Here is a 25,714-nt window from a genome sequence, read left to right on the forward strand (position 1 = left end):
CCACCCCAAGCCAGGTTTTTTTTGTGCATTTGTCTTTGGGTGGGAGGCCAATTCTTAAAGCAGCACCATTTTCTATGCTGGAATGAAAAGTGGCATGTGAAATGGCAGGGAGGATTGGTTTCCTATGTGGTAATTTAGGGTAGGGGGCTTCCCTCATTGCTTAGGAGACATGTAAAACTGGACAAAAGAATAGACATGTTCTGACTGGTAAGATGAAGCATTGGTAAAGGGATGGAACAGACAGCTTGGTGGGTCTCTCTCATTTCTATTACTGTGCTCTTTAAAAGACTGCCATGAAATTCTCCCCAAGTTTTGTAGACGCCTGACCTATGACAGCAGAACTATTTTGTCAATTTGTTCTTCCTTCTAGCACCTCGGATTCCAAATCTAGACCTTTTCCAAGAGCACTCAACACTCATCATGTCGCCCAATTTTCCCCCCTTCCTGTGGAAAACAATCTTACCCCGGTGGTCTGTACATGTCCTGGGCCCCCCCCATGCCACCTCCGCTGCCTCTCTGCTCCATCAGTAGGGCCTGAAAGTGACCCATGTTCTCTTCCCGGCAGCGGTACAGGGGCCCCTCCTGAGTGAGGCCATTGGCTTGGCCAGTTGCTGGATGACGAGACAGGTGAGCGTTCACTGGTGATCCATAGGTCCTGGGCTGGAAATGACTGGCTGGATGCCGAGATGCATAAGGAGACCCTGTCTGCAGCATCACCCCATGGGGAGGGAAAGCTGATGGACCAAATCCGATCCCAGAACTCAGAGGCGGGGGGAGAGCCCCATACAGGAACTCCCCTGCTGCCACCGAGCTCTGCCTCTTGGTGGCTGCGTTATGGTTGTCCAAATCAAGAAACTCTTTGGGACTCTCTGGCCTCTCCTGGGATTCATCTGACTTCTCATCTTCAGGCCCTGGATCCTGCCCATCGCCTGGAGGAACCTCTTTGGCGCTTGCCATGTCCATTCGGTTTGGGGACGCCAGGGCAGTGCTGAATGCCTCGCAGCCCTGCAGACTACCCACGTTCCCCCTGTCTGAGAAAGAAGGCCTGGCCAGAGGTGGGTGGGCGGGCGGATGCCCACCAGGGTTGGCCTGGGGGTGGAGAGGCCTTTGCCAGTCTGAGTAGCCTTGTGGACAAGTGTAGTATGGAGGTCGCTGATAGTGGTGGTAGGAAGGTGGAGGCTGTGGCTGATAGGGGTATGGCACCCCCTGATGGGGGCGATACCGAGGAAAGACACTGGGATGGGTGTTACTATGCTGAAAGCCCGGAGTGGGGAAATGCTGTGGATGGGACACAGAGGGAGGCTTCCCTCCCATCATAGGGCTGAACCCCTGCAGTCCTGGATTGATATGGTAACGTGTAGCCGAATTTGGATACTCCAAACCAGGCATGTAGAGAGGGGGAAACTGGCTCGGAGCCCCTCCCACTGAGCCTCCATCCACACCAGGAGTACTGGTGTTCTGTCCCATACAAGGCACAGCGACCTCTGACAAAGTCTTCCCCCCAGGACAAAGGGGCTTCTCCAAGATGTTAACAGCCAGTCCTTTCCCCTCAGTGCCACTGGAGGGTCCTTCACCTACAGCCCCATTTTCAGGGCCAGGCCCTCTCTCAGGTGCTGTCACAAGGTCTCTCACGCACACCTGGCCTGTCGGGCCAGTGTAGGTGCTCTGTGCTGGCCAGGCACTCTTGCTCTGCATTGCCTTCGGGTCATTTTTAGTTCCAGAGTCATCTCCCTCCCTCTCCCGTGGCAAGTTCCGTCTGGTGCAGTCCATCTGTAGGGGGGGGTTGGAATGAGGTAGCAGTTTGGGGTACGTCCCTTCTGGAACACTGATGCACTGAGCCTTCTCCTCTACTCCAGGTGGGGGCTCCACTGCAAAAGAGAAAGAATTTAAAAAAAAAAATCACAACTTTGTTTGATTTCACAAAGTAGACTTTTTTTCCACTAAAGTACATTTGCCAGTTAGTAATTCCTGCCACTTTAACCACATGTACCAAATATCCCCAGGATCTAGATTCAGCAGGAAGAACATCAGCCCCTCTCTTTCCCTCCCAGCCTACCCCTTCTTCATGTCCCTGACATCCATTCCTGCTGTTGTCAGCCCAAAGTCACTGCACCTCACTTCTTGAACAACGATATTTAACCATTTCTTTAACATAGCTGCCATGTTACCTTGGCTGTTGGCCGATTACTGTCACTAGCCAGCTTGTAGGTCAATGGCTTAAATGTTCAGTGTTGGTTGCCAGCCAGCACATTTTCCATGCTGGGAACCACCACCACCAAAGCTACTACTGCTCCAGAGGTGGTAGGTGAATCCTGTTTAAAAATTAGAGAAGACCCCAAACAAAACAGCTTTCCAGATTATGCATTGAAGATGCTCATCAACGCACTGCAAATTAAAGTAAATTCTAACACTTTGGGGAAATCAACTTTTACATAAATTCCAAGTCAACTCCTGAAATGTTACGTACTATTATTATTGGTCCTGTGGTAATGCCCAGCAGGATCAGGGCTCTTGATGTGATGTGGAAAAGAAGATAAGATCCTAGCTTTAAAGAGCTAAATATGAAAATATCTGTAATCCAAAACCTAGAAGTTCTTGCCGCTTCATTTCAACTGTTATTAAGTAAAATTTAATAAAAACCAAACACCAAAAAACAAATTGTCTATGCTTTAATAACAGCCTGATGATTTTAGACTTCTCTCTCTTTGATTTCTTGCATTTCTAATTATATAAATATAAAAAATTAAATACGTCTGGGTGCTTAGCAGCTGGTTTAGCCAATATTTAACGTGTTTAACTATGTATCAAAGTGTATTAAGCCACTCTAAGTAGTTTGGGATCTAGCTTACAGTTTCTGCATGGGGCTCCAACACTGACTTTGTCACAAAATGACATCACCTTGCAAGCAAGAGAGCTGCTGTCAGTGCTAGATGCATAAATGCTAAATTATAATTACATGTGACCACTCCCCCCATCCCATTTCAATTTGGTGTAGGTGAAAAGAGTGGCTTGAGCTGCTTGGTCTAGAAAAATAGTGACATTTTCCTTTAACAACAAAACCTACTGACCAGTGAAATGGGCAGTCTATCAAAAGTGAGTGAAACTGTGTATAATGGTGAAGGGGAAAGGTGTGGAAAAGAAAAAAGGAAATGAAAAGTTAAACAACTCTGGCAGTGACTGCTGGCCTCTTCAGACCAATAGCATGCATTAAAATTACCTCGGTTGCTTTCTGGCTCCACTGTCTGACTGGCATCCTGAGAGTTTCCGTTACCCAAGACTGGTTTCGGGGGCTGCACATTTGCTGATGCAACATGGGCCAGCTGTGGGAAGGGACCAGGCAGATGCGGGGGAGGAGGCTGACGGGGGTGATAAGGCACACCCGGTGGGCACACGCGAGATGACAGCTGTTGGATGGCAATCATCTCTGGACTGTCCATCATGGAATCCCCACCTTGGCATCCTCTCTGAACTTGAGGGGGTCCCCCAAACACAGAGGCTGGAGGCTGCTGCATTCTCTGACCGGTGGCTTTACCAGGTGGTCTGATGTATCCTGAGGCAGGGACCCCATGAGGTAGGAAATTTGATTGCTCAGTCCACTGGCTGGGAGGCAGAGGTGGTCTTATTGCCCGAGGGTCCATCATGTGACTAAGAGCACGAGACTGCAAAGAAGGTCCTGTGCTCAAGGGGGGCTTCTCGTCTGGGCCCAGAGAGGTCTGGTTTGTTGCACTGTGGCTTCCATTCCATGCAGCAGGATGCGCTCGATTTAGATATTTATATGGTCTATACATATGGCCTGGGGGGACCTCTGAGCTTTCAGGTGGTCTCATTGGAGGTCCATTGTGCCTTGGAGGAATAAATCCTTGCTGGAACTGCACTGGGGGGTACATACTAGCATCTGGGGGAGGGCCACTCATCCGCCCAAGCTGCAGGGATCCAGGCCGTGGCCCCAGTGCAGAGACATGTGTTGGCCCTGCACACACCTGCTTCTCTGGTGCAGCCAGTCTGTGTCCTCTGTGTTCATTCAGTCCGACTGTAGACTGTTGGAGGAAGAGAAAGGGGCCAGGTTCAATGAAAGAATCATCACTTACTGGTACATGAAAAGCTACAAAGAGTAACAGGAGGAGACAGGAAAGAATTAGTGACTCACAGCATGGGACAGATCCCTCCCCAGGCAGAGGATGCCATTTGGCATTGTAACCAATGAATGCACTGAGGTGGAAACCGCAGTCACTGACTCATACACCATGAGTACAGAAGGGCAGACCACAGCTCCCAGCTCTCTGGATCCACTCTATTTCCTCTAAGAGGCTAGGACACTGTATACCTGAATTTCAAAGCAAGGCTCTTACCTGCATGGCAAAGTGCTGGTGCTGCTGAACTGGATCTCCAGGGTGGGGTTCTGGTACTCGTGGTGATCCATACAGTTTAGCTGGATCTGATCCCCGCAGAGGGCCAAATGTTCCTGGCACGGCTGGCCGCTGGGAAGAAAAACAAAAGCTGTTGTAAGACTCTGAAGAAGAGCAAAGCTGCTACAGATACTGGGCAGCCATGGACTGAGGTGCGTCTCAGCAGAGCCAACAGGCTGTTTGAGTCTCTGACTGAATTCAGGTGCTTATTCCGAGGAGCTATGCTGGAGACTGTGGTGTACAATAATACAGCTCACTTGCCACAAAGTTACTTCTTCACACAGGGAACAAGAAGAAATCTCCCAGCTATGAATCCCACAGACCAGGCCTTTTTACAATTGCCAGACATCTAGCTAGCTTGAGTCTAACAATAGACAGATTAGAGAGGAGCCCACACCAGCTAGTTCCAGGGCAATTCTCAGACCCTGTCAGAGCCTGGATTAATTGAGAAGGGGGACTCTTCTGGGATTCCTATCAGGTTGCTTGGTAGTTCCATCTTTCACATGAGCCTCTGGGGCTAGAGTTCCAAGCAGCAGTCTTGTTCATTTTACTTGGCTTTTGCTTAGGAAGCTATAAATAGCAACAGAGGCAATTGAGCTGTCTATCTGCAGACTCAGGAAGACAAAACTGTATCATCTTTGCAATCCTAACAGCTAAAATGTTTAAGCTTAAAATCTGTAGAACTGATGGCATAAGTCCCACCACTCACCAAAGAGAAGTGTTTTATTTACCATTGCCATGGGGACTTTTCAAGTCTTGCATGGATCACACCAGGAAGGAAGAATGGAAGCGTGAACCAAAGAAGGTTAAAAGGACACAGAGAAAACTATGGATGGACAAAGAAGGAAAAGGGAGGAGGAAAAGAGAAATAAGAACCCATGTTCCACCAACAATAAGAGGTTCCGATCATACAGTAGGGATTCTGCTAGGAACTTACAGGAGACAATTTTATTCTCGGGCCCTTCTCTGCATTTATAATCTGTGAAAAATCACAGAGGCCAGTCCTTACCATCTGGCCAGGGTGTGGCACCTGGCTGGGCATTCCACCATAATGCAGTGGGCGAGGGAAGCCTTGGCCGTTGGAAGCGCCCACCTCCCGAGGGGGCTGCATTGTGCTGCTACTTGGATCCTCTGCAGAGGAGGAAGACGAGGAGGAAGCTGGAGCCCGGGGAGTAGCCCGGAATGGCGGTGGTTTCCCTCCATTCTCCAGGTGTTGCTGTCTCCTGCCTGGGCCCTCAGGGTCTCTAGATCGGGTCCAAACGTTGCCAGTGCTGGAGCGCCCGGTCCGACGGCTCCTCTTCTCCCGTTTCCCATCCACTCTGATCCAGAACTCCTCATCTGTGTCCCCATCTTCACCAGGGAAGTGCTTCATCATTGCCCGGTGGAAGCATCTCTCCAAGTTGTATGCCATCTTGGTGTATTCTGTGTTCAAAACAAGAGAGGCAGGGAGACAGACCTTAATGGAGAAAGATAATCAGGCAAAGTCAGATTGTCCCTACTCTAGAGGCTCTGACTTCTCATGTTTATATAAATATCTTCCTCAGAAAAGCTAAATAGAAAGGTGAAAACGGAAGGGCTGTTTGCAACCAGCCCACTCTGGGTTATGATCTCATCCTACTTGGTCAGTACTTGCACTGGAGACTTTCAAGAAACACAAGGTGGGTGAGGTAATATGTTTTATTGGGCCAACTTTTGTTGGTAACAGACACAAGCTTTTGAGCTCTACAGAGCCCTTCTACAGATTTGGGAGAGCGAGCATCATAGCACAATGCACGGTGGGACAGATTGTTTAGCACATTTAAGGTAGAGTGGACCATTAGCACCTCTGCAGTCATAGGACAAAAAGAGGGAGTTAGTGGGTTACAGATTGTTGAAGTAAACCACAAATCCACTGTCCCTGCTCAGTCCGTGATTTTTAGTGTCTAGCAGAGTTATGAATTTAAGCTCCCAGGTTTGTATTTTGAAAGTGTTTTGCAGGTTTCCTTCGTGATGCAGTTTATTTTAAGACCGCATCAAACTAACATCCTAAAATGGTTTTAAGGGGAATTATGTTGCTAGAAATGTTAACTCTCAAATTATACTTAAGATAGTGGATCTGAACAGTCAGTCAGTAACAATCCTACGGTAATTTTAAGAGTGGTGTCAACCTCCATGTCCTGGAAAAATTCTTATGTTTTCCCAACTGGAATTCCAAAGTAGTGTAATCTGGTTATTATATTCACTTTCTTGGACTGTTGTTAAGCTTTGCTGTGCATTATAGAAAAAGGTGAAATTCTCTCTCTATAGTTTTGAAAGCACTTTCTGATCCTTGTGCACAGAACGTGCTACACAGATGTCAGTCATCCCATGTGTGGTAGTTCCACAGGAAAATTTGCTCAGATGTAGTTTCTTGATTTTCAGTGGAGTCCAAAAGAAGTAGAATGGCATGCCAGGGGCATCAAGAGAGTGACTCAGTGAAAATCACATGATAGTTGTTTCCTTGAGACCACTCCAGAATTTTCTTTGCAGCACACCACTACTGGAAAAAAAACGGTTACTTACCTTTCATAACTGTTGTTCTTTGAGATGTGTTGCTCGTGTCCATTCCATTCCCATGCTGTGTGTGCATGCCCACATGCGTGGTCATCAGAGATTTTTGCCTTAGCAGTACCTGTAGGATTGGCTGCGGCGCCCCCTTGAGTGCCGTGCTCAAGTGTCAGTATATCAGGTGCTGCCTGCCCTATGCCCTCTCAGTTCCTTCTTGCTGGCAACTCTGACAGAGGGGCAGGAGGACGGGTAACGGAATGGACATGAGCAACACATCTCAAAGAACAACAGTTACGAAAGGTAGGTAACCGTTTTTTCTTCTTTGAGTGCTTGCTCATGTCAGGTCCATTCTAGATGGCTCACAAGCAGTGCCAATTGAGGTGGGCTTGGAGTTCATGGTCTTGCAGCTTGCAGCACTGCTCTGCCAAAGCCAGCGTCATCTCGAACTTGCTGAGTAAGTGCACTGTTACCTGCGAAAATTTAGGGCACCCCTCCTATACCCTACCGAGGGCTTAAGGTGTGACCTGGTTAATTTAGGACATCCCGCATATACCCTACCGAAGGCTTAAGGCATTACCCAATTAATTTAGGTACCCCCATGGGGGGTGGGGGGGTGTTATGGTGTAAGGCACCTATTTTTATCCATGGGAATTAGGAAGAAACCTGGTCAATTTAAGTACCTGTCCTTTTTGGGCTCTATGGGTCTGCAGAACCTTTTCCCAGTGAAAGAGCCTTACACAATTGTGCTTTAAACATTTATTTATTAGCCGTACACACGGAATACATACATTGAGCACATGTTTATGTTTGCCATTTTTAATAAACAGACAAATTTTACCCAATGGTTAGTCAGGATTTATTTACTTTGGGGGTTTTTGGCGATGCCTCTGCACATTATGGTCGTGCAGAGGGGTTAGAGTTTTAGCAGCTTGATGTTCAACTGCAGTCCAGAAAAGGTTTTCAAAAAGCATTGTTTTTTATTTATATTCTATAGGTGAAACTAGCTTTTCAAAAAAATGTATTAAATTTATTATATTTTATATTTTTAAATAATAAAAATTGTAATCAATTACGGACTGGCACTTATGTGTTGTTGTTTTTTTGCTTAAGTTTTTTACACTTTATTTTTTATGCCCAAATTGTAACTTAATTGTGACCTTTTTTGTTTGTGCAGATGGTCAGCATCAAATGCTGGTTAGAGCTTATTTTTACCATTTGTTGAGGGTTTTTTTAATATTTTTAATTTTTTTTTAGCATTTTTACAACCTTGGTGGTTATAACTTTTGTTCAGGACATTCCTGAGGTGGGGGTGCTTTCTTAGCAGTAGAACATTCCTTTTTTTCAATTTTAGTGGTGAACTCTCTGAGTTTTACACAAGGCTGGTTTAATATGGGATGGGGGTCCAGGGATTGATTAGGTCTCAGGTCTAAAATTCCCCTCCTTGATGACTCTTTCACCAGAGCAGTCATCATTACCACGGGATACCCATGTTACATTACTAGGGTATGCTTTCCGGGTATGGTCAGCACTGATTGATTTCGCATATTGGCTGCATGTATTTTTTTGATGTTTTTTTTTTACCCATACCACCAATATTACCATGCTTAAAAGCAAAGCCAATTGGATTTCAATTATTCAATTATAAATTATCCAATTATAATGTGCTGTGTTTATCAGTTATGCTGATTCTTATGCGTTTTGCATTTATTTAAGATGGTGGATTTTGCCTATAATTACTTAGCCACCAAGTGCCGTCCCTGCAACACAGCTGCCTTAGTTTGCTCTTGCAAACCCCAAATTTGTTCCTCCAGTGCCCGTTCCCTTTTTCTGCATGCCAAATGGATGGCAGGATTCCCCTTTTTTGCGGCAATTAATTGTTCCTGGGCAACTCCAGGGAGTAGTGTATTAACTCTAGATGTTAACCCGCTCACTCTCTGTTTTTCACCTTGAAGAAAAAGTTTTCTTTTAATTTACTCCCCTGGGATTGATTCATAGCTCTTGTCTCTTAAGGTGGTCCGTAAATTCTGCTACCAACCATGATTACTGCCACTCCCTTCTCAAGGGGGCACATGGCCCTTTGGGAAAGGCATGGGGCTGAGGGGTAAGACCATCCGGGATCTGTCCCCTCAGGATCAGTCCAAATATCCTTCCCTAGGTAAGTATCATCTCAGGGATCTGAAGTACTCCTGGTATCTGCACCTATTCGTCCCCTTACTGCTGCCGCAATGCCCCTCTGGGCTCCCAGTTTATATTTCAACTCTTAATCAGTTGCATGCAGGCGGAATGATTGCCGCTTGCCTGGGCCCGATCCCGTTTTTCCTGCAGGATTGTTCTGACAACTACCTGAGTGTCCCTCAATTTCAAGCATAATATCTCTATTTCCTTACTTACAGAGGCTTTATGCTGATTTAAGGTATCCTTTACCATACCCAATTCCAATTCACAGTCTTCTAACTGGCTCTCCTGAGATATTAATAACCTTGAAAGATTATAAGACACTTTCCATAATGCCCACCCAGCCACAGTCTTTACAGCCCATTTATTCATTGTAGACTTCATATTATTGCAGTATGCTTCAAACCTTTTACACACATGTTCCAGTGCATTTTTCCCCTTGAAAAGAATCATCTTCCCATGGGCACAGACCTTGGTCCGCTAGTCACTTTGCAAGGAGGGTTAGTTCCTCCGCCAGTTTCCTGGCTTTTCAACATAAACTTCCCACTCTCCCTATTCCCTGGAGTGTTCATTCTGTCAACAGGCTGAAGTCCTATTGCCAGAAGGGCACAAATATTCTGTCCAACTGCTGTATAAGGCTCAATCCAAATGACCTAGGTTGCCCGCATTCTCCACCAGTATGTTACCTGTGGAAAACTAGAGCACCCTGTCTATACCCTACCGAGGGCTTAAGGCATGCCTGGTCAATTTAGGACACCCCGCCAATACCCTACTGAGGGTGTAAGGTGTGACCCAATCAATTTAGCCCCCTTTCCCTTGGGGCTCAGGGTATAGTAAGGCACCTATTGTTACCCATGGGACTTAGGAAGAAACCTGGTCAATTTAAGTACCCTGTCCTTTTCCTTGGAGCTTAGGGCTCTACGGGTCTGCGGAACCTTTTCCCAGTGAAAGAGCTTTACACAATTGTGCTTTAAACATCTATTTATTAGCAACAGACACAGAATACACATACCAAGCAAATCTCTTATGCTCATCACTGCCAATAAACAGACAAATTTCGCCCGATGGCCAGTCAGGATTTATTTATTTGGGGGTTCCCAGCAATGCCTCTGCACATCACGGTCGTGCCGAGGGGTCAGAGTTCCAGCAGCTTAATGTTGAACTGCAGTCCAGAAACGATTCCCAAAAGAGCATTGTTTTTCATTTATATTATATAGGTAAAACTAGCTTTCTTTTTTAAATGTATTAAACCTATTACATTATTCCATACGCCTAAATAATAAAAAATTTAACCAATTAGTCACTGGCACCTATGTCTCCTTTTTTTTTGCCCAAGTTTTTTACATTTTATTTTTTATGCCCAAATTGCAAACTTTATTTTGACCTTTTTTATTTGTGCAGATGGTCAGCATAAAACGCTGGTTAGAGCTTTATTTTACCATTTGTTGAGTTTTTTAAAATATTTTTTAGCATTTTTATAATCTTGGTGGTTGTAACTTTTGTTAGGGACATTTCTGAGGTGGGGGTGCTTTATTAGCAGCAAAACATTTTTTTAAAAATTTTAATAATAAATTCCTTAAGTTTCACCCAAGGCTGGTTTAATATGGGATGGGGTGCAGGTTAATTAGGTCTCAGGCCTACAGTACAATGAGATGCGAACGTGTGGATAGACGACCAGGTAGCAGCTCTACAGATCTCTTGGAGTGGTACTTGTGCCAGGAAGGCTGCTGACGATGCTTGTGCCCTAGTTGAGCATGCCATCATGATTGCAGACGGAGGCACCTTCGCCAGCTCATAGCAATAGTGGATGCAGGCCATGATCTAGGACGAAATCCTCTGAGCAGACATTGGGCAACCTTTCATTCTGCCTGCCTCCGCAACAAACAACTGCATTGACTTACGGAATGGCTTTGTTCTATCTATGTAGAAGGACAGCGCCCTCCTGACGTCCAGGGTGTGTAGCCTGCGCTCCGCATCTGACGTATGAGGCTTTGGAAAGACGACGGATAAGTATATGTCCTGGCCAGTATGAAACTGGGAGATGATCTTAGGCATAAATGCTGAGTGCGGTTGCAGCTGGACCTTGTCCTTATAGAAGACCACATAGAGAGGTTCTGAAATAAGTGCCCTGATTTCAGACACTCTGCAGGCTGACATTATCGCAACCAGGAACGCAATCTTCCATGAGAGAAGCAGGAGAGAGCAGGAAGCCAGACGCTTGAAGGGAGGCCCCATGAGCAAAGATCGAATGGACAGTGGAAAGCCGAGATAGTGCCCAGGTGGACCTTGATTGATGACAGAGACAAACCTCGGAATTTGAGGTGCAGCAGGTAATCCAGGATCTTCTGCAGTGAGGCCCACTCGGCCCGGATATGCCGTTCTGAGACCCAGCACGTGAACCTTTTCCATTTGGCCAGGTAAGTTGCTCTGGTGGAGGGTTTCCTGCTACCCAGCAAGACCTGCTGAACATGGGCCGAGCACGCTGGTTCATCTGGGGTAAGGTGGATTTTTTCTCATTTATCAACAGGCCCAAGTCATGGCAGGTGGAACCCACCAGATCGAGGCTCCTTTGTACTTTTTCCAGGACCTGCCCAGTTGTTGAGATACGGGGAGACCTGGACCCCTCGACGTCTCAGGTAAACCGCCGCTGGTGCCATACATTTTGTGAACACCCTCGGAGTCGACGAGAGGCAAAAGGGTAGCGCCGTGAATGGAAAACGGCCTTTGCCCACTATGAAATGGAGGAAACACCTGCGACCTTTGTGATAGAGCAGGGCCGGGGAGCAGTGGAAGAGGGGAGATATAAAAGCCCTAGGCTAACTAGGGCATGGTTCCCTGTAGATTAGGGAAGGTTACTACAGGTTAATTGGAGCACCTGTAGCCAATTAAGGCCCTGTCAGGAACCTAATAAAACCCCTCTGCTTCAGGCAGACAGTGTGGAGCGAGGAAGGAGAGAGGACCGGAGTCTGCAGGTGTGTTGCTGAGAATTAAAAGACCAGAGAACTGGAGGAAAGGAGACTCTGCCCCAGCAGGGCAGGGAGACTCCCTCCCCCAGCATCAAGGACTGAGGGCAACCCTACCCAAGGGGGAAGAGGGTAAGAAACCCACAAGGGTTGAGAGGGGCTGGGGCTCAGAGTGAGGAGCAAACCCAGACCCTTTTCCCCGCTTCCCTCCTCTACCACCTTCCCGGGCCACTAGTGGGGCCCTCGGCACCCCAAGAGCAGGGGCAAGGAGTAGTGTCCTAGCCCCCCCGCCGCCAAGAAAAGCACAGGACCCACCATACCAACATTGGCCATTTTGTCACACCTTGGCATATGGAAATAAGCATCCTTCAAGTTGATGGCAGCGTACCAGTCTCCTGGATCCAGGGAGGGGATGATCTAGGCCAGGGAGACCATGCGAAACTTCAACTTTCTGAGAGACTTGTTGAGGCGACGCAGGTCCAGAATGGGTCTGCGCCCCCCTTTTGCTTTCAGGTTTAGGAAGTAACAGGAATAGAACCCCTTTCCTTTCATGTCCTGAAGGACCTCCTCCACCGCCCCCAGGTGCAGGAGGTTCTCGACATCTTGAACGAGGAGTTGCTCACGAGAAGGGTCCCTGAAGAGGGATGGGGAAGAAAGGGGCTGGGAGGGAGGGGCATCTGAAAATTGCAGGGCATAGCCCTGAGATACTATGTCCAGCACCCAGTGGTCCAAGGTGACCGTGACCAGACTGAACGGTATGGAAGAAAACAGCTGAGGAAAGGAGAAGGTGGATCCGGGGAGTTGACTAGGGTATCGCTCTCAAGTGCGCCTTCAAAATGAGCACTTCTGGCCTCCTGGATGCTTAGCCAGGCCAAGCTGCGTGAATGAGTGGGAGTTGGAAGGGCGGCTAAGACTAAAACTTGTGTCTCTATCCCTTTGCCTTGCAAACCCCTAACAAGGCTGCCAAGGCTTTGGCAGCAGGGGTGGCCAGAACTGCTTCCTTGCAGATTGTGGCGTATGCATACCCAGTGAGCGAAGGGTGGTCCGAGTGTCCTTTAACCCATGCAGCCTAGCGTCCATTTGCTCTGCAAAGAGACCATTCCCATCGAATGGGAAGTCCTGGATCGAGGTCTGTATCTCTTGGGAGAGGCCGGTGGTCTGAAGCCAGGAGCTGCGCCTCATGACCATCGCTGATGTGACCGCCTTAGCTGCTGAGTCCACCGTGTCCCATGTCATTTGGAGGGAGCACCTAGCCACCTCAGTGCCCTCCTCTACCAGGGTGCTGAATTCCTGGGCCAAACCCTGTGGGAGGGACTCCTTGAACTTACAGAGGGAGTCCCAGAAGTTAAAATTGTACCTGCCCAAGAGGGCCTGGTGGTTCGTCACCCAGAATTGCAGGATGGCTTTCGAAAACATTTTTCTCCTGAAAAGGTCCAGCCTTTTGGACTCTTTACTTCTGGGAGTTGAGCTGATGTGCCCCTACTTGTCCTTCTCGTTAGCCACAGAGATGACCAGCGAGCCGAGAGGTGGGTGGGCATAAAGGTACTTGAACGCTTTGGCTGGGGCAAAGTACTTCTTTTCGGCCCTTTTGGAGGTAAGAGGGATAGACGACGGGGTTTGCCACAGGGTCTTGGCAGTTTTGAGGACCCCGCCATGCACATTGAACTTGGTGTCAACCTGCTTGGTCATCTCCTCCACCTCTAGGCCCAAGTTCTCAGTCACCCGTCGAAGCAGGGTCTGGTGTTCTTTAAAATTGTCCGACAGGCTGGCCCGAAGGTCCCGTGACTGCCTTGTCCAGGGATGAGGATGATGAGTGTACCGCCAGGGGAGGCTCCGGGGCATCATCCCCCACGGGGGAAGGGGGTTTTGGGGTGGGTGGTGTCTCCTCTACCCCGAGCGCCGAGTGTGCTTCATGCACCGAGCCCGGTGCTGTCAACTGTTGCTCCAAGGTGACAGCAGATGAGCGATGTGAAGGGGACATCATCATCACTGGCATGCCCCATGCACACCAATAAGGCCACTGTGCTGGCCACTGGCCGTGCTGCCAAGGCAGCGCCGTAGACGTTGATGCGGCCTCAGGTGCCCAACTGCACTGGTGGATTCTTGGTGAGGGGCTAAACTGCCCTTCCATGCCACAGAAATCCTCTTCTGGTGACCACAGCAAGGCTGCTGATGCCTGTGTCTGCCTGCTGACTGTCGCTGCCGGAGACCGGTGTTTGGAGGAAGATTGGCACCGGTGTCGAGGGGACCACTATCACGATGGGGAGTGCTCCCACGTGGCAGGCGATGGAGATCTGCGCCGAGAGGACGACCGGTGGGAGGGCGAACGGTGCCAGTTGTACAGAGATGGCTGCCTTGCCCTAGGTGATTCACGTCGAGATGGCAGGGACTGCGAATGTGGTGCCGGTCATTGAGGGCGAGCCCCAGAGGATCTGGGCAGCGATGCCGAAGATCTGCGACATGGAGACAGAGTGCGTTGCTTTGGCTCGGGGGGATTGGTGGTGTTCCACTGCCCCCTGGGGGGGTCTTAGCGGCTGGCTTGCCCTCGTATGGAGCCTTTGCCGCCTCCTCTGGCATGTGCGGTGCCAGCGGCGTGGGCAGAGGCCTCTGCTCTCTCGGCACCGGGGGAACTTGGGAGGGCATCGATGTCGCCACAAGTTTGAGTCTACATGGCTCCGGAGTGGCCGGGCAGCCCGAACTGGGTATTTTGCCTGATGCCCCAGGGCTTTTCTTGCCTGGTACGGGGGAGCTGTGCTTCTTAGTTTTCTTTCTGGGCACCAGCGATGGGGAGCGGTGCCTGGTACAGCCCGGTGCTGGGGTGCGCTGTGCACCAAGGCCAAGGTAGTTGGAGTCGAGTTGTGGCGGGATGACTCAGAAGCTGGACGGAGGGCAGCCTACATGAGGAGAGCTGCAAACGAATATCCCGCTCTTTCTGAGTCCTGGGTCGAAAATTTTTACAAATATACTTGTCCTTCACGTGTGATTCCCCCAAGCACTTGAGGCAGCTGCTGTGGGGGTCACTTACAGGCACAGGCTTATTATAGTCCATGCAGGACTTAAACCCTGGAGACCAGGGCATGCCTCGCCTGGGCAAAGTCCCCTCTGGGACTCTAACTTCTAACTACACTTAACTACTTAACACTGTCAACAACTATTTACAAGGCCCTAAGGCTCAAAGTCAGAAGAGACAAAACTGCTAGCCCTTGCTATGCAAGGAAAGGTGCTCCAACCAACCACCACGTGCGGCAAGAAGGGACTGAGAGGGTGTAAGGGCCGGCAGCGCCTGATTACCGACACATGAGTGCGGCACTCAAGGGGCCACCACAGCCGACCCTATGGATACCGCTAAGGAAAAAATCTCTAATGACTGTGCACGTGGGCGCATGCATACCTAGAATGGAATCGACGTGAGCAAGCGCTCGAAGAAGAGCAGAGAGATCTCGTTCCTCTGTGGTGCTGGAATTCACTTTCACTAGGGGACGACGCTTGAGCGATCTAAACTCCCTACTCTCCACTGTTGTGCTGGATGACACTGGCAGGTGCTGGCGACACAGAGCCTGCAATATTCCCATACTGGAAACCTGCATGTTTCACCTCAGTGAGGCACCTGATTTTAATTGCCATAGCAATGGGGAGTCCTGATGGTCAGCAGGGGCTCCCACCAGTTGACTTGTGCTGCTGGTCAAAGAGCCAAAGGAAAACCTAACACCATTCCCCTCCAAAAGGCTGTACACACTGTGTGTTCCTCCCTTAGTTTTACTTTAAAGACACTGAGGGCTAAGCATACTCCTGCCCTCCACACAATCCCTGTAATTCAGACACCATCCCCATAACACAGAGAACACACATATACAAGAGAGCAAACTCCTGAAGGGTCTTTTTTCTTCACACCTACTGCACTCTCTGCCCAACTAGACTAGATCCTTTGATACAGTTAATAGGCCCCAATTTAGTAAGGTATTTAAGTACATGCATAACTTTATGCGTGTGAGTAGCCCCAACTGAAGTCAATGTGACTGGTCATGTGCTTACCATTACACACATATTCACGAACCTTGCTGAATCGGGGCTTTATTATCCATGAACTCCTGCTGTCACCTCCACCCTCCAGAAAGTATCCAGAAAGAGTTCTGGTGTCCAGTACGAGCTAGCTATGGATGACTAGGTAGAGGCTAGGGCTTTTTGACCACCAAGAGCTATCAATAGATTGAACAAGTTTTCTCATGGCTCTTACCGCTGCCTTCACCATTGTATTTTAGGCAGTTCCTGAACATGGTCTTCATGTCACCCACAAACTCCTCCTTGGTGCAGTACTGACCTCCATTCAGCTTCTTCTCCATGCTAGAGATGTCCATGGGAGCCTGAAACACATCAAGATCTCCCTTCAATTACAACGTGCATGAGAGACGCCCAGAAGGTGATGTTACTGGCGTCCTAAAGAGGCCAGAAGGGACTGTTATGATCATCTAGTCTGACCTCCTGCATAACACATGGCCAAAGAACTACAAAGAACTGACTAAAGGCCTAGCTTTCTACCAATCCAAAGAGTCACATGCAAGACCGACGGAGCAGGTTGGACCACGTTGCCTACCTTAATGATTTGGTAGTAGTTTGGAGCATATGATTCATCAACTGGTTCTAAGAAGGGCCAAGAGTCCTTGTGAGCCTTTACCACATCTAGAACTGACCGCAACAAAAGGAAGACAAACTGTTACGGACAACCAGGCAGACATTTACTTATTTTTAACTCCTGCAAAGTGAAAGGTGAGGGTAGGAGACTGACCTTTGTACATGGCGGTGAACTCATCATCCAGTTCAAAGCTGCAAATGGGAAATGCAATAATGAATACACACACTCTTATTTTCATCATTCCTCCATCCCATATCTGGTGCTGCCAACAGTAAGGTTCTGCAGAAGAACCTGTACATGCATCCACACTATGAACACACATTCAAACAGACACCCTCTTGCCTGTACCGCACTCTACTCCCCTCAAACATTCCTCCCACCTCAACCGCCGCCTCTCCATCCTTATTACCAACCACCCCATTTACTTTATCGCTGGCCACATTCCTCCTACCCCCTACCCTGAAAGCATACAAATGGACAGGCATGCTGCACACACTGCAATGTACTCACAGATCCTTGGTCTTCCTTTCCTCCCTGGCAGGAGAACTGGGATCCAAGTGGGAAAGTTCTGGGGGAAGCTCCTTCCCCTGGGCCAGAAGCCAAGCCCGTTCCTCCCGGAGCTTCCTCCTCCTCGCTCGTTCTGCAGTGGGAGAAAGAAAGCCATTTAGCCCTCTTACCCCTGATCAGTAACATCACGCCAGAAAACTGAGGAAGCCGTTCAGCAGCCAGTTTCAGGAGGTTGTTGTGTCCGATGGCCAAGGGCTTTACTCAGTAAACGCTGTCATCCCTCCAGAAAGGGCAGCAGCAAGGAAACAGAGAATACAGGAGCACCACACCTGCCTTTCCTACTCTCCTCTCCACCTAAACAACAACCTATTTTGCAGTGTCACTGTTGCAAAGCTGCTGCTAGCCTGTTTCCAGACAAATTCCCACTTAACTGACCAGTCTGGGCCAGCTGTGTTGCTGAGGTTGAAGAGGTCAGTGGCAGGGATGGCAGGAGCTACTTTCAGACCACCTCTGGTCTGCAGCCAGGCATTGGTTAGCAGCTGTTCTGTTTCAGATGGGGAAGTTTACTGGATTTGTGTGAACTTAGAACTAGTATAAGAAAAAGAAAACTAAGGGTATGTCTACACTACGAAATTAGGTCCATCTTATAGAAGTCGATTTTTAGAAATCAATTTTATACAGTCAATTGCGTATGTCCACACTAAGAGCATTAAGTTGGTAGAGTGTGTCCTCACTACTGTGGCTAGCGTCGATTTTCAGAGCATTGCACTGTGGGTAGCTATCCCACAGTTCCCACAGTCTCCGCTGCCCACTGGAATTCTGGGTTGAGCTCCCAATGCCTGATGGGGCAAAAACATTGTCGCGGGTGGTTTTGGGTACATGTCGTCAGTCGCCCCTCCCTCCATGAAAGCAACGGCAGACAATCGTTTTGCGCCTTTTTTCCGTGCAGAGGGCATATTGCTGTCAACACACGGTGCAGTAGGACTGCTAACTGTAGTCGTCATCCACTGCTTCCGCTGCAACTCTGCTCTCCTGGTGCCATGAATCCACCTCATATGTCCTCTCGTTGTTCTCTATAAATATCTATTCTCGTGGCATCCGTCGTCATCCACCGCTTCCGCGGCAACTCTGCTCTCCTGCTGACGTCGTACCATGGCAAGCATGGAGCCGTCTCAGATCACTGCTGCTGTTGTGAGCATTCCAAACACCTCGCAGATTATCCTGCAGTATGTGCAGAACCTGCAAAAGCATGCGAGGAGGCGACAACAGCACAATCACGATAGTGATGAGGACACGGACACAGACCTCTCTCAAAGCACGGGCCCTGACAATTTGGACAGCATGGTGGTAATGGGGCAGGTTCATGCTGTGGAATGCCAATTCTGGGCCCGGGAAACAAGCACAGTCTGGTGGAACCGCATAGTGTTGCAGGTTTGGGATGATTCCCAGTGGCTGCGAAACTTTTGCATGCATAAGGGCACTTTCATGGAACTTTGTGACTTGCTTTCCGCTGCCCTGAAGCACAAGAATACCAAGATGAGAGCAGCCCTCACAGTTGAGAAGTGAGTTGCGATAGCCCTCTGGAAGCTTGCAATTCCAGACAGCTACTGGTCAGTCGGGAATCAATTTGGAGTGGTAAATCTACTGTGGGGGGTGCTGTGATCCAAGTAGCCAACGCAATCACTGAGCTGCTGCTATCAAGGGTAGTGACTCTGGGAAATGTGCAGGTCATAGTGGATGGCTTTGCTGCAATGGGGTTCCCTAACTGTGGTGGGGTGATAGACGGAACACATATCCCTATCTTGGGACCGAACCACCTTGGCAGCCAGTACGTAAACCGCAAGGGGTACTTTTCAATGGTGCTGCAAGCACTGGTGGATCACAAAGGACATTTCACCAACATCAACGTGGGATGGCCGGGAAAGGTGCATGATGTTTGCATCTTCAGGAACTCTGGTCTGTTTGAACAGCTGCAGGAAGGGACTTACTTCCCAGACCAGAAAATTAACATTGGGGATGCTGAAATGCCTATAGTTATCCTTGGGGACCCAGCCTACCCCTTAATGCCATGGCTCATGAAGCCGTACACAGGCACCCTGGACAGTAATAAGAAGCAGTTCAACTATAGGCTGAGCAAGTGCAGAATCATGGTAAAATGTGCATTTGGACATTTAAAAGCTCGCTGGCGCAGTTTACTGACTAGGTTAGACCTCAGCGAAACCAATATTCCCATTGTTATTGCTGCTTGCTGTGTGCTCCACGATATCTATGAGAGTAAGGGGGAGACGTTTATGGAGGAGTGGGAGGTTGAGGCAAATGGCCTGGCGGCCGATTACATGCAGCCAGACACCAGGGTGATTAGAAGAGCACAGCTGGGTGCCCTGCACATCAGAGAAGCTTTGAAAACCAGTTTCATGACTGGCCAGGCTACGGTGTGACAGTTCTGTTTGTTTCTCCTTGATGAAAACCCACCCCCTTGGTTGACTCTACTTCTTTGCAAGCCAACCACCCTCCCCGCTTCGATCACCGCTTTCAGAGGCAATAAAATCATTATTGTTTCAAAATCATGCATTCTTTATTAATTCATCACACAAATAGGGGGATAACTGCCAAGGTAGCCTGGGAGGGGTGGGGGAGGAGGGAGGCACCGGGTGGGGTGGGGGAGGAAGGAAAGACAAGGCCACACTACAGTTCAAAACTTATTGAATGCCAGCCTTCTGTTGCCTGGGAAAGCCTCTGGGGTGGAGTGGCTGGGTGCCCGTAGTCTCCCGCCCTGCATTCTTGGGCGTCTCGGTGAGGAGGATATGGAACTTGGGGATGAGGGCAGGCAGTTATACAGGGGCTGCAGCGGTAGTCTGTGCTCCTGCTGCCTTTTCTGCAGCTCCACCAGATACCTGAGCACGTCACTTTGCTCCCCCATTAGCCTCAGCATTGCATCCTGCCTGCTCTCATCGTGCTCCTCCCTCCTCTCATCACGCTCCTCCCTCCTCTCATCATGTTAATTTAATGCTTTCCTGGACTCTGGCATTGTTTGCCTCCAAGCATTCTGCTGAGCTCTTTCAGTGCAGGAGGACTGCATGAGCTCTGAGTACATTTCATCACGAGTGCGTTTTTTTCGCCTTCTAATCTGTGCTAGCCTCTGGGATGGAGATGATAGGGGGAGTGTAGAAACATTTTCAGCTGCGGGAGGAAAAAAAAGGGAGAATAATATTTTAAAAGATACATTTTAGAGAACAAAGGAAAGACTATTTCACACTGAATCAAGTGATTCACATTACATAGCACATGTGCTTTTGGCACAAGGTCGCATTTTGCCTCTTATATTGAGTGCCTGCCGGTTTGGTGTGAGACATCACACACGCTCAGCTGGGCAACAGAATTCGGCTTGCAGGCAGCCATGGTAAGGCAAAGGGTTTCAGCTTCTTCAACCTTCATAACATGCGGGAACGGTTTCAAACAGCAGCAGCCTCCTTTCCCATACCAAGAAAAGCCCATTGGGTTGGCCATTTAAAAGGAGGGACTGCGGTTTTAGGGTGAATGTGCAGCACAACCCCCGCCCCCCAATTCTCTGGGATGATCACTTTCCTCCTCCCCACCGCATGGCTAGTATCAGGGAAGATCCCTGTCAGCCAAATGTGAACAGCTCAGCATGAACGGGCCTCCCCTCACCGCGTGGCTAACAACGGGGATGATTTCTTTTCAGCCAAAAGCAAACAGCCCAGCAGGAACGGGCACCTCTGAATGTCCCCTTAAACAAATTTCCTGTATTTCAACCAGGTGACCATGAATGATATCACTCCCTGAGGCTAACACAGAGAGTACCACCAGGAGAGCTTCATGGAGATGTCCCTGGAGGATTTCCGCTCCATCCCCAGAAATGTTAACAGACTTTTCCAGTAGCTATACTGGCCATGAATGCATCCCAAGTCTTCAGGGCAAAGTAATCATTAAACATGCTTGCTTTTAAACCCTGTATTATATTTACAAAGGTTCACTCACCAGAGGTGCTTTCTCTGGCTTTATGGTCCGGGAGCCTGCCTTGGGAAGGTTGGAAGGGTATTGGCTCCAGGGTGATGAACAGTTCCTGGCTGCCGGGGAGAAGGGATTCTCCGCTTGCCTGCTGTGTGCTATCCTCAACCTCCTCTTCCTCCTCATCTTCCTCATCCACAAAATCCTTATCCTTGTTGCGTGAGACTCCCTCCTTGCAGGTGCCATGGACAGTGGTGGGGAAGTGGTAGGGGCTCCCCCAAGAATTGCATGCAGCTCATCATAGAAGCAGCATATATGGGGCTCTGACCCGGAGTGACCATTTGCATCCTTTGTTTTTTGGTAGGCTTGCCTCAGCTCCTTAACTTTCACATGGCACTGCTATGTGTCCCTGTTGTAGCCTCTCCATCATGCCCTTGGAGATTTTGGCAAATATATTGGCATTTCGTCTTTTGGAATGGAGTTCTGCCTGCACGGATTCTTCTCCCATACAGCGATCAGATCCAGTACCTCCCGTTTGGTCCATGCTGGAGCTCTTTTGCGATTCTGGGACTCCATGGTCACCTCTGCTGATGAGCTCTGCATGGTCAACTGTGCTGATCAGCTTGCCATGCTGGCCAAACAGGAAATGAAATTCAAAAGTTCCCAGGGCTTTTCCTGTCTACCTGGCCAGTGCATCTGAGTTGAGACTGCTGTCCAGAGTGGTCACAATGGAGCACTCTGGGATAGCTCCCGGAGGCCAATACCGTCGAATTGAGTCCACACTAGCCCAAATTCGACCCAGCGAGGTCGATTTTAGCGCTACTCCCCTTGCCAGGGAGGAGTACAGAAATCGATTTTAAGAGCCCTTTAAGTCAACAAAACAGGCTTGGTTGTGTGGACGGGTGCAGTGTTAAATCGACCTAATGCTGCTAAATTTAACCTAAACTCGTAGTGTAGACCAGGGCTAAGTGCACTTAAATTCACAAGCACCTATTTTGTACCAAGATTATGTCTCCAGAACTGTTTACTGAGAAGACTGTCTCCTTGGTCACTGAAGCTGCAGCAATCCACATTCAGTATGAAGCGTAAGGTGGAGATCCAAAGAAGGGTAGGGGGTCTGGAGGAGATTCTGGTGTATTTGCCTCCTACAGCCTCTGCACCTCAGGCCTGTACCCTGTGAGATGGCAGCCTTCACATTCCTTTTCCAATCATTCTTAGAGGGCCACAGTGACAGGAGACTAAAGCAGTAAAAGATGAGTGGGGCTCAAGAAGTGCCACACCCTGAAGGAAAGCTATTGCTACATTCCAGTTTGTCAACTAGTGAGGGAGGTGAAAACGGATGAAGAGAAAAAACTGAGAATGAATGTCTCTGAACTACCTTACTCCCACTGACACCAGGAGCACCATTCCTGTCTTCAAAGGTATGTTTTTGAGGGAGAAGGTCCAGCCACAGAGCCAGTGGATTCCTTTCCTGGTACCCTTGTTATCTGAGAAGGCACTTTGAGGTCTATTGTACCACATGAGGACACCCCTGTGACTACTCCTAAGAAAAAGCTGCTATACTAAGAGAAGAGTCAGGTCTCTGAATACTGCGGAAGGGTCAAGTTGGACACCATTTCATCAGAAGCAGCACCCTGAGAAAAACTTGATTAATTCTACAACACGATTGCTACATCCAAAGAAATCTACTGAGGAGATACTGGACATTATCATTCAGGAGCCGTTCCAGACCTGGGTGTGTGTCAGAACAAAGAATGGTGAAGAGTTTTCAAGTTTACCCTTACAGGACTCTGGCTAGCACTCAAGGTGCAAAAATAGGGAAAAGGAGAGAGGGGACTTGGTGTAAAATAAACCTGGATACTACAGGGGCGGAATGGATATAAAAAAACCACGGTATACTTTTACTGTGACCAAGTGTGACATAAAGCAGGGGACTCTCCAGTGAAAAATGTCATGGATGATGAACCTGTGTCTTTTCCCAGGAAGAATCTTAATACCAGCCATTTGGGTGACGGCATCCAGATGTGTGTGTGATTCCTAAAAAGGAGGAAGTTAAGAGGCCTCCTCGATACAAGTAGTGCACAGACCTTTGTCCACCACAAATGGATCCCCACTAAAGGTCTGGATGTAAGCAACATCTTGGAATTGTGCTGTGTACATGGACATTACATGGGTTTCTGGAGTTCTGAATAGAAATTAAGGACCAGTAAATTTTTGATGAAAGTAACTATGGCTGATAAACATCCCCTCTAACATAGAATTGGTATATCCTGATTTAGAATACCACAACTTGTAGCAGACTGTCCAATATCATGTGTGGTAACTGGGTCTTTGGCTACAGAGAAACAACTTTTTTCCAGAGGACCTGCTGTATATGGGAAACCAGGAAAGGTGGCATATGTGGAAAGAATCAAAAGGGGAATTTACATCTTGTGGGCTGATCCAGAAGATCAAAGGGGAAGGAAAGGCCTTGGATCCAAGTTGGCCTGGTCAGAAAGATGAGAAGGAGGAATCCACCTGGCTTATCTTTGAACCTGGAATAGAGCAATCCCAACATATGTTCCAGTTCTCGCTGGATCATTAAATTGATCCAGCAAGAACTACCTTAATATCACACATCACTTTTTACAGGATTAGGGTCACTGAGACCAAAGGTGCAATGGATACCCGTATGATGAGTTGAGGAAAATGAATGACCTAGGAGTAACTGAGCCATTTAATAGCAAATGGACAAGCCTTGCAGTTATACTGCCCAAGAAAAATGGGGGTGTTCACTTTGTGTAGGCTGTGGGAAGCTGTCTAAATCTGATGATGCTCTGCATGATGAGATGATGGAGAATATGGGGGAAAGCTACCATATTTCCATGTTGGAGCTCAGTTAAAGGCACTGCCACTAACCCTATCACTGCAATATAAAGAATCTCTCATCTTTAAGATCACAATTGGACTATTTTAATTCACTGGCATGCTTTTGGCCTACACGGGCCACTACCCATCAAACTCCAAAAGGTTGCCAGTGCCCTTAAGGTACTTCATAATTTTCCAACTACATATCTAGGTGATACATAGTGCCATGTGAGAGGAGCACTTGAAACCTCTAACAGCTATTCTGGTGGAAATCCAGAAAGCTGGTTGAAACCATAAGTCCAGGAAAATGTAGATGGGCCCAGCAGAGGTTCACCATCTGGGTTATACCCTGAAGAAGGGGCTAGCAAAATATCGGATTGACAAGATACAGACAATCTAACTATGCCCTCATCCTGAAACTATAAAGCAGGTGAACTCTCATTAGATGGTACAAATTCTTCATTCTCTGTTTTTCTGTCATTGAAGTACCCCTTACAGAATTCAGTTAAGAGGATCCATAAAGTTCAAAGTCTTTGTAACCCTGAAAACCTGTATATGTGAAGATCCAGTCTTACAAAACAAACTACTTCATCTTAGGGTCACTGCAGATCTGTCATGAAAACTCTTTTCCAAGAGAAGAACCTGATTTACTGTCATTGAGAGCGTGTCTAGTCATAAAGTGAACTGTGGAAAACCCAAAATATTACCTGGATAACTGACGTTTCTAAGGCCCAGTGTACATAAAAAGTATGCACTGATTTAACTAAAGGTTTGGTTTTAAATCAATTTAGTTAAACCAGTGCAATAAGACTTCATGGACACTTATTTTGATTTAAGACAAACTTATTTTGATTTGGCTTAAGTTTATTGGGAGCAGCTTTAAACTACACTGAAATAAGCCACTCTTAAACCAAAATGAGACAGTCCACACAAAAATTTCCACCAGTTTAATTAAATTGTTTTAAAAAACAGATTTAAGCTAACCCAGAGCAAATTTTTTGTGTAGACAAGGCCTAACACCATCAGATAATGCAGTGATTCCATTTATCTCTTTATGTACATATATGACTGATATCAAAGCAGTATCTGACAATCTCCCATGTATTTGCAGATTTATCCTCACAACACCTGAGATGTAGAGGAGTATTATGCCCAGTTTACAAATGGGGAATTGAAGCACAGGAAATTATGTCACTTGCCAAAGTGACACAGGAAGTCTGTGGTAGATCTGGAATTGAATGAGTTTGTGGTTAATGCACTAGATTTTGACTAGATTAGCTACGACTGACAATCAAAGAAGTATAAAGGCCACCTGTGTAATTCGGTTTTAAAAGGCTAAAGGGGTAGCAGGTAGAAAAAGCTACTCTGTTACAGGATATCTGGCCTGCTACCAAACATCTGGTTAGCAAACTATTCTGTATTGGAAAGTTTACTGGTTTTGTGTACTTAAGTTTTTCTTTTTGTTATACTAATTCTGTACCATCTTAAACAATTCACAAGTGCTTTTACTACACCAGACATTTACATCCAGAGCAGTTTTCTGGGGACACGCTGGGTCTTCCTAGCACTGCAGTAACTCAGTCATTTGTTGTGATAACCACAGGTCTGGCACTTCTGACCCCAGATGAAATGACTGACTCACCCTGCACCTGGTTGCAGCAGCCCAAAGCAAGAGTGAAATGAAACCTGAC

At 47.9% G+C, this 25,714-nt stretch overlaps 1 protein-coding gene across 1 annotated transcript in view; it reads right to left on the minus strand.

Annotated features, from left to right (window-relative positions):
- CECR2 (CECR2 histone acetyl-lysine reader) overlaps nt 1–25,714 on the minus strand; it is a 133,262-nt gene that overhangs the window by 702 nt on the left and 106,846 nt on the right. The window contains exons 10-17 of the mRNA XM_074938680.1: nt 17,211–17,340; nt 16,854–16,891; nt 16,662–16,753; nt 16,305–16,431; nt 5,416–5,828; nt 4,350–4,478; nt 3,218–4,037; nt 464–1,868 (exon numbers count right to left, since the gene is read on the minus strand). Coding sequence (XP_074794781.1) covers nt 464–1,868; nt 3,218–4,037; nt 4,350–4,478; nt 5,416–5,828; nt 16,305–16,431; nt 16,662–16,753; nt 16,854–16,891; nt 17,211–17,340 — 3,154 coding nt within the window. The remainder of the gene's footprint in view (nt 1–463; nt 1,869–3,217; nt 4,038–4,349; nt 4,479–5,415; nt 5,829–16,304; nt 16,432–16,661; nt 16,754–16,853; nt 16,892–17,210; nt 17,341–25,714) is intronic.

Source organism: Natator depressus, chromosome 1 (genome assembly GCF_965152275.1).
Source record: "Natator depressus isolate rNatDep1 chromosome 1, rNatDep2.hap1, whole genome shotgun sequence".
Taxonomy (NCBI): domain Eukaryota; kingdom Metazoa; phylum Chordata; order Testudines; family Cheloniidae; genus Natator; species Natator depressus.